Source organism: Alternaria hordeiaustralica (assembly GCF_023758085.1).
Source record: "Alternaria hordeiaustralica strain BMP 2776 chromosome Unknown scaffold_7, whole genome shotgun sequence".
Lineage (NCBI taxonomy): Eukaryota > Fungi > Ascomycota > Dothideomycetes > Pleosporales > Pleosporaceae > Alternaria > Alternaria hordeiaustralica.
Genome location: NW_026056779.1, coordinates 1,236,917 through 1,246,220, shown reverse-complemented (window position 1 = coordinate 1,246,220; position 9,304 = coordinate 1,236,917). Strand labels below are relative to the sequence as shown.

Genomic DNA, 9,304 nt, shown 5'->3' with positions numbered 1-9,304 from the left:
CTACACTACCGCCAGCTTGGCGTTACGGGAATAATCGTACTCAGTTTCGTCTGCCATGTTTCCATCAAAAACCGTCTTTCCTATCTTCCCCGACTTATCTTCATAATCTAACCACATGAGCGCTTCCTTCACCAGATCCGATGGCCCGGCAACGGTTGGCACATGCCATTCGTCCGTCCCTTGGCTCACAAAGTTTGCATGTGCACTGTCCTGTGCCTGAGCGATGATGCGCGCGCAGTCGATGCGTGAGAAGGAAGCCCGAGGCGTTGCAGGAAACTTCCCCTTGGGTTCAAAGGCCTTGATGAGAGTTGAAGTCGATGCGCAAGGTGTGACCGGAAGTGATCTGTCGAATGGTAGGTAAGGAAGTCGTCGATTCATGTACCAGGCTTCCCATTCCGTTCTTGACGGCGCTGGCGCTACTGGTATTTGAGAGGGTAGTTTTGAAACTCTCTTCTTAAACTTCTTCCTCGGCTTCGCGCTCGAACTTGGAGTCTTTGCGCGAGAAACTTTAGGTGTGTACATCGGTGTCTCTGAAGCCCTGGCCGTCAGTCGCTGACTCAACTTTGCAATATACACAGCGAGCAAATTCAAGAGCTCTGCACACTTGTTGCGCAGCCTCACACCCAGTTTTGGCCTCGGTGCTCGGGGGTTGGGTGTCTCCACAGGTCCTAACCTGACGTGTTCCTCAAAAGCTTCATCACTCAAGATTTCAGACAAAGGCACGTCTCTGCGCCTTGTTCGCGTCATCATACTGGAGGCATTATCTGATACGGTGCGATATCTGCTGGCTGGGAAGAACTCATGACGATCACTTCTGAATGACAGCTCTTTGGGTACCAAATTGGTCTGCGTTGTAGATGTAGATGCGGATGTATCGATGGAATCAGCATGATGTGAGTCTGCGGTGTCGTGCCGCAGCGCCGCAGAACTTCGCTGGAAGGGGATTGAGGGTGCCGGCCTCGGGTTGTCCAGCCAAGCTTCAGCCTTGAGTTCCAATACACTGTCGCTATCTTTGATGGATAGGGAGTCGCAGTTCGTAAGTGGCCTCTCAAGGATTGGTTCATGTCTTGACCTTCGCATCTCCAGTAAAAAGGGATTACTAGTCTTTGATGGCGTCAGACTGTCAGGACTCTTATGCCGGGTATTGTATGGTGGTTTAGGGAACTCACCTGTGCGAACTTCGCGGCGATCCACCTTCCTATGTTCGGGATCTGAGATCCAAGGCTCTGTCTTTAGGAACTCTTCGGCAGTAAGAACATCTGCTGGCTGAGGCCAATGACGTCTTCGGAAGTTGCGGTCAACGGGCGAAGGAGGTGAAGTCGTTGTCTTTGTGGAAAGCGTGCTGGAGTTACGGAACGTGCGAGGCTGATAACCCGAGGATTGAGATTGACCAGCTAGATCTTCCCACTCGGATCGCCAGTCTTCGTTTTCCTCGCCTTCATGCTCCAGATCTCTTTCATGACCGGCACCGCCCCTCAAGCCGGAGTCTGAGTGGTCACCAGTGCGGAGGGTTGTCTCATTGCGGATTCCAGGCCAGATGGTGTTCTCCGAAGAACTTCTAGCTCCTATCGGCGGCTTCGAAGCGTCGTCTTTATACGTAGATGTAGCATTGATTCTAGCGTAGTCTTCCTCAATGAACATTGCTTGACAATAGTCGCAGTGCTCTCGATGTTCGTCCAGCTGCATAGCCCAGACTTCGCATTGAGCACCTCTTGTATACTTGTAACTTCTGGAGCGCTTGTCTCTGAACTGAGGATTCAGTCGCTTAGTATGTTGCCAGTCAAAGCGGCTGATGCTATCCTCGTGCCGTTGAACGAACTTGGCAGGGAACATGAGGCGACCCAGTCGTATGCTCAAGGGGCTTTTTACCGTAATGGTCGCCTCGTTTGAACTTAAGCTAGGAGTATTCGGTGCCAGCGTACCATAGGATTTCGGAGTGATAGGTGGAACACCTGGTGCAGCAGGCAACTTGGGATTTTGTAGCGGGAACTCTCGGTTGCCGTGTGCATCATGGTTCCAGTACTCAGAATCACTACCACCGCCGCGAACGGGTAACAAACATGGTTCCGTTACCTCTTTCATCTCAGAGAAGCTCTCACTGTCATTTACAGGATGTACCCGACACGTACAGAACTTCGGCGAGCTGGTCTCGAACTCGTCTTTGACTGCGTCATTCAGCGCATTGACCAAGTCGCCAACATCTTGGTAGTAGTCTTGTTCTTCTTCGCTCGATGCGGTTCTGACCGAGGTACTGGTAGACGACTTGGATGTTTTTAGATCGATATCAAGCTTCGTTAGTAGCTTCCCGAGAACGTCCATATCTTCCTCATGCACCTCCCATGTAGCTATTTTCGTTTCGCGATCCAAGTAACAATCACTCGGAACATCGCATATGCTGATAGTGACACGCTCATCGCTAATGTTCTCGGGCAACTCTATGCCCATCTCTTCGCGGATCTTCATGATCTCCAAGACGCGCGCGATATATGGATCGTTGGCGAGCGATTCTTCCCCGTCATTAGTTTCGAGGATGCGACAGATTTCTGGCAGTGTCGACCTGTGAGGAAACTGGTATAGGTGCGGAGAGGCACCAGCAAATACAATGATGGATTTTCTTGGATAGAAGTCGAAGGAATTTGCTGTGATAGTGGCACATGTATGGGAAGGATCGGAGGGGAATGCTCGTGGAGTCGTGTCCTTCGTAGATGTCGCTGGTGATGATGGGTCTTCGTTACCACCTCGCATCGTTCCTAGGCCTGACGATTCCATACGGATTTCGTCAGTCAAAACCACGTCTTCTATATCATCCGTGCATACCGTACGAGATGTAGTACTCTCGATTAAAACCATCAAGCGGGTCTTGAGAACCTCCAGGTCTTGAGCGATCGCGTTCTTTTCTACCAGTGCGGCCTCAACCCGCTCTTCCATCTCCACCTGTACATCCATCTGCCAATGTAGGTCCTGCATGAGACTGTGATTTAGTTCTTTGAAGTTCTCGAGTTCTCGTTCGAGAAAGCAGTTGCGTGTTTGTAGTACATTGGCCAGAGTCATCCAAAAGTCTCCACGTTGAGAGGTTGGAGGGCCCACACATAATGTCGCGGCCTCTTGCATGAGCTGCTCAAACATACTGCTAGAATCGTTCGCTGAGCTCTCGTTCGCGAATGATGGGTCGGTTTCGTAGCCACTTCCGCCGCGGATTTGTGCACCGGCTACTTCTCTTGTGCGCTTTGTGAGGAAGAGGTTATTGTCGTTGACCATATACATATCACCTTCATCTCCGTCAAAGTTCCAGTCCCCACCCGTCAGGACATTCCAGCTTAGTCCCATGGTCTTCCACCAGCTTGCGATCGCGCTCTTGAATACATGCTTTGACTGTATTTTGTGGATCGCGACTTCTTGCCAGTGTCCGTTTCCACAAGCCTTTTGCTTCCAGGCTTCTCGTTTTACGAAATCCTCTGTTGTTCCTGTTGGGAAATAGTAGATTGTCGCGGCGCTGTGGAAAACAAGCTCGGGATTGTTGGTTCCGGGAATGACAAAACCTGGAGGTAGATATACGAGGATATATTCGATGGTCGAGTTGCCGACTCGAGTTGCGGCTCGTTGAAAAAGCAAGTGTGGTGAGGCTGGGGTGAGAGTAGGGAAGCTGCTGGTATCAGCATGCTCGCGACTGCCATCGTGATGAACCTCCTCTTCTCCACTTCCACCACGCAGACTTGGTTCATCTTCTTTTCCCTCTTGGCGGTCTCTCGATCGAGAAACACTGTCCCGGTGCGCCGTCTCCATAAGCGCACGCACCTGCTCTTTCAAGAGCTCAACCTGCTGTCGCAATTCTCGGATGATCTCTCTATCGCGACCACTACTCTGGCTCCCATTCACATCCTCCTTTTGCGACGAAGCGTCCATCTGATCCCAATTCGTGTACCCACCATAATCATACACGAATTCTTCGTCTTCGTCTCTCCCACCCATTCCGCCTCTTAATGTCGCATTCATATCTCCAGCATCAAGGTCATCTCCACGCTCACCGCACGTACAGTATGGCTCGTCGTCGTCGTCATCGTCATACTCTTCTTGCGCCTCGTAGATAGTACTGAGTATATCCGCCAAGATCATCTCCTGTCTATGTAACATATCAACCAGTAGATCATGCCATTGGTCTTGCGCATCGCATCGGCTTGTCAAGGCTCTCATTCCAGCCTCGGTTCTTTCCATACGATTCTGGAGTCGGAGGAGAGTCATTTCCGTTTCGATCTGTCGCAATGTATCTGGACAAGTTTGCTGTGAACGTCTTCCTTCCGGGCTAGGCGCATTGCTGCGCTCGAAGTGGCGTGACGGACCAGAATCGTTCGTATCAGTCATCGACTCGTGCGGAAAACTGCTGTCCACTTGTTGCTGATCAACAGGTGCTCGATCGCTCCTTGCATGATTTGCATTCCCTTCATTGTGACCATCCCGCCACAAACTCGCCATGTCTTCCCAGTCCCCCTCAAAGTAGACCCCAGAAGATTTGTTGTCGTCCGTCACGCCCACAGCATCCATGACTGCTTGCAGAATGGCATCTAGGTCCTGTAACTCCTCATGTAGATGTTCAAGGCGGCGTTCCATTTCCGTTATCACCTCGCGCTCGGCATCGTCTCGGCCGTCCAGACAGTCCTTCAGCGTCGTGTTATTTTCTCGCAACATAGCGTTCTCCTCTCTCAACAACCTGATCTCTTGATCAGCCAAGCCGAGCTCTCCTTCGAGCACCTCTATCTGAGAAAAGGCGAGGGCAAGATCATGGCTTAGGGTTCTGATTTCCGTTTCGACAACACGTGGATGAACAGTAGAGTGCGCTCGGTGGCCTGTAGCGACATGGTCTTCTCGGTCATTGTAGCCGTGCGTGGAACGGACTCGACGGTGATGCTCCGCACCTGCTGTTCTCGATGATCGCGGCATCTTCGTACAGAAGACTTCCAGCAGTAGTCGTATCTTGATTCTCAGAGAAATGTAGGAGGCTTGCTTGGTTGCGGAACGGCCTGGATTTAGCAGATGATGATATGCGGGAATGCTGATATGCGGGAATGCTGATATGCGGGAATGCTGATATGGTAGTTGTCAAGAGATCAAAATCGATGTCGTGACAATAGAAGGGTACAAGGACAAATTGCGGAAACAGCGTACTTTATGTAAAGGAAAAGAGCTGGAGACGTGACAGTTGCTTCAAGGAAAGAATTCTGCGTGAAGTTGCGCGGTATGCGTGAAGCGACTCGCAGTATTGAAGTGTCGTCGCCGTGACAGAATAGCTAGATTTAAGGCTGGTATACTAAAGAAAGAGGCGAAGGTGAATGCGCTCAGCACACAGCACGCGCAAAGATTATGATACTGTTCTACACGTAGGAACCAACAGCTAACAAGGGGTATACAACAGCTGCGAATGTCTAATGACGTGGATGAAAGGCGCAAACAGCATTGCGAACGCATGAGAAGATGATACATTCGCCACGTTGTACCTACAAAACAATGTCTATGAAGCTTGACAACAGAGCCGCGAAGGGCTTAAACCATATCTGGGTATACCGTGCATGATGCCCTTGTAGTAATGCGCCGTACAGAAGAAGAAGAAGAAGAAGAAGTGAAGCGCCAAAAGTCTAAAACGAAACCTAAAATGGAACTCCACCTGGCCTTCAGCCGTACAAGGACCGATAATCGCTAACGAACTGAACACGTTGAACCTCAGGCCGTGAAAAGGAAATCATGACTCTAGAAAGATTACAAGATTGTAAAGGGGAGTCGTAGCACCGTGAAGTCGGTACCACCACGTGTTGAATGCCAAGCTCCATGTCGCAGGATAGCCGGGCGCCATCATTTCGCTTTGCCGAACGCCGAATGTAAAACACTTTTAGTTACCGACCCGTTCGGAAACACGGCCGCGCTCAATCTGCTCCACGCGACCTTTGGAGTCGGTGCGCTTCATGCGAGATCGAGCCAACGCAGCTGCGGCTTCCTCGTGTTCCCTAGCCAAACGTCTGAGGGCGATTTTGGCTTCTTCAAGAGGTATGCTGTCGCTGCGCTTGGGGCTGCTCTGTCTTGAAGGGCGTTGGCTAGTCGGGTTTGATGTAGGAGTCGGAGGCTGGTAGCGGAAGCTGTTGGCCCTTGTGCTAGCAACGCTGAAGCCGTTCTTGGTGCTACCAGGACGGCTAGTGCGATACTCAGTGCTTACTGACTCTTGGCTGCGGTTGTCGGCATCGCGAGCGGGAGAGTTCTTTCGGGACCGAACGTAGTTGGGATCGTCGCGCTTGATCATGTGACGGAATTGCTGTGTTTGCTGATCGAAGACCCAACGTTGATAGCCCGCGGCGCCATTTGCGTTCCCAGGAATGAAGGTATCGTGTTCGTCCCAGCACTTGACCCAAGCCACGTCGTCAACCCGGAAGAAGCCTGCTTGTACTTCTTTACCTTTGTCGTTCTTGATCATGACAGTCTTCTTGCGCTTGTTGAACTCAGGTTCCAAGAAATAACGACCGATAGCATGGGAGTACTTCAGAGGAACAGGACGGTCGAGGGGGATGTACACTCTGCCGGTTGATGACTTGATGTATGAACTGGGGTGGCCTTCTGGCTTGGAATCGTCCTTGAGAGTTGCGATCAGGAACCAGCCTCGTCCGGGGATACTCTCGTACTGGCCGGGTACTGGGCTGGTCCACTCTTCAACGACCTTGGATGACTGCTCTGCCTTGTTCGACTTGAACCACTTGTGGGGCGCAAAGGCCTTTTGAGTGGCTATGAAGAGGTTGGGCGCCATGTCAATGGTTTTCGAACAACGTTTGATAAAACTCCTTTGGTCACTGTCGGTGATGTCCTCCGGGGACAGTCGGCAGTGGTGGTGGGTCTGAGATTCCGGGGGTGGCAAGTACTCCGGAAAGTTCTTGAAGCAAAGTCTGCCGTCGGGCAAAGCACGTGGTCGTGATCGCCAGTGGTAACGTTGGATGCTGCGAGGTTCCGCTTGAACAGAGGCGAGTTGGTAGACGAGGTATGGAAATCCGGTACTTCAGGAGTGTGTTGTGAAAGTGACTAGCCGAAGACCGCCGGTCACTGCGTGCAGGTGCACGACTGTGTCGCTATGAGGAGCGAGGCAAGCCTTCGACGAGCGTGGTTCACTGAGTGCGCGTGAAAGGAGGAATCTCGAAACAAAGACGCTGGGGTGTCGAAATATTTAAAAGACGGGAGCTAATTTAGTGCTGGGTCTGAAAATCTTTCCCAGGCTGACGGAAGGAAATTGGGATGCGCTTCGACCTACCGTGGGTACAAGTGTGGACCATGTACCGGGGAGCAATAGTCAGACATCTAAGGCCAATGCCAACGTGAGCACCGAATCCTCGCACGCCGCCCCCGAGCGTATCGGACCCTCAGTAAAACGGGCCTCATCAGAAATTCGTCATGACACACTGCCTCAATCAGCTCTTCTCAGCGGTACACGTTCCCGGTTCTTTCCTGCCGCGCGCCCACGGATCCGCTGATTGTCGTGGTGGCATGCCAGGCTCCGCATTCGTGCCTCCCTCGCAGCAACCCACATGCGTTGATAGAGTGCCGCCCTGGGCCAATCACCTGGGGTGCCAGCCACGCGTGGACAGATAATGCCAGATAACGCGACGCAGCCAGGTCGATTGTCCAGCAGTCGCCTGGGAGTGTGAAATTGCAAGGGCAGGCACAGACTGAGGGCAGCTTCAGAGCGGTGTGATGCTGGGTTGAGGTGTGCGGATGCGAAAGGGACTGAGTGGACCGACAGGCGTTGCTAGATCGTGCGCGGAACTTCCGTAAGCGCAGCCGGTAGCGAGGCGCTCAACATGTCCGCCGTCGATGGAACCAGCACCAGCACCAGGAACCATGACAAAACAACGGACTCGCAGCCCCGGGTCGCCTGAAGCAACAAAGAGCTCTCTTCTAAGCAGCTTGCATGTTTCGACAATCTGATGCGTGCGTCAAAGCAGAGTAAGCGCCAGCCTGCGCAATTCAACCTTCCTCAGATCGCCTTCCCCGTACTTGCAACATTCGCTCCGATTCTCCAACGTCGTGAAACATTCCATCTCCACACCCATGCCAGACAAGCAAATAGACAGCCAAAACCCTGCGTACGACGCCCTCTGCCACGCGACAAATACCGGCCTTCCTTTGAGCCCACGCGGCGCCTCACTTGCTTCTACGCGGCTGCACCCAGCGTACGTGCGACGGCGCCAAGAAGCAACCATGGCTCTTGCGCTGCCCCTTTGTGACTCGTACGGCTGGTCATACGGCTTTACTATCAGACTCCTTATCAATGTGCGTCGAGTTCACTCATCAATCTGATGGCGGTGAGTAGGTTGAGGAGTGGACATGGCTTGCGGCTGCGCATCTTCCGAGCAGGCGACGCGCTGAGTTGGTGTGCGCATCCGGAAACATGCCCGTCAGCCATGTTGATGCTTAGGCAGCTCAAGCAATTGACCAAAATAACCGGTAGTATTTCATCCAACAGGCATCTGCATAGTGCTAGCATGCAGGTTCGATGTTGTTTGTCGATGACATGGAAGCGAAATCGACATCAAGGTATACTCGTCGTTGGTCGAAGGCTTCTGCGATAAAAGTCTAGCTGAAAATTGCAACCCATTGCAACATCGTGGATGCAGTACCATTAGCTGAAAGGAGAACAGCTCGCAAGAGTGAGCAACAACCGGCGCGGCATATTTTACCGCAAAATTTAGTCGTGATCTCGATAGCCATGACCTGATATGTGGCATGTGAAGAAGATCAGCCTGATTGATGCGCATTCGATGCTTGGCGCAGAGTACATGCAGCACCCAAGGCACTCTACGGACGATACCGCAACACACACATTTGTTCTGCGCGGCCGGCAGTTGGGGTTGCGATATCGAAGCGGCTCTGCAGTTAGTCTAAGATCAAAAAGCATCACATCCTACGTCATCGAGGAGATCCTGATTTGGCTCGTTTTTTCATTGCATTCCTACTGCTCCTGTCCCTTGATATCTTTGGTCATTCCGCAGTAACATGTCGCAATGCTTTTTGAAGTGCATGCCTCTCCCCATACCGTATCGAAGGGTACCGTGAGCCGGAGAGGATGAAAAGCCTTCCCATTGAGATCGTAACTAATCAGAGAGACGCCTTGTATGCCCCGCCCCAAAGTGAAAATCCGCACCCATCTACGACTCGGTCTTGACGCGGGCCTTGCCGTTGGTAACCTTGACACCGATCTGCTTCGCCCTGGCGATGATTTCGATGCGCTTTCGTGCTGATACAGCGTGGGCGATCCTGAAGGATTCGTTAGTATGTTGGA

The 9,304-nt window shown here is 52.1% G+C and overlaps 2 protein-coding genes across 2 annotated transcripts; both read right to left on the bottom strand.

Annotated features, from left to right (window-relative positions):
* J4E84_004832 (uncharacterized protein) lies at positions 1–4,470 on the bottom strand (the record flags this gene model as incomplete). Its single annotated transcript, XM_049387433.1, has 2 exons — positions 1–4,265; positions 4,464–4,470. The coding sequence occupies 2 exons, from the start codon at positions 4,468–4,470 to the stop codon at positions 1–3; spliced, it is 4,272 nt and encodes a 1,423-aa protein (XP_049245206.1).
* A 1,408-nt stretch (positions 4,471–5,878) lies between these two features.
* Positions 5,879–6,781, bottom strand: J4E84_004831 (uncharacterized protein; the record flags this gene model as incomplete). The annotated part of the gene is made up of 1 exon (XM_049387432.1): positions 5,879–6,781. One exon carries the CDS (start codon positions 6,779–6,781, stop codon positions 5,879–5,881), a length of 903 nt encoding a protein of 300 aa, XP_049245205.1.
* Between the last annotated feature and the right edge of the window lie 2,523 nt (positions 6,782–9,304).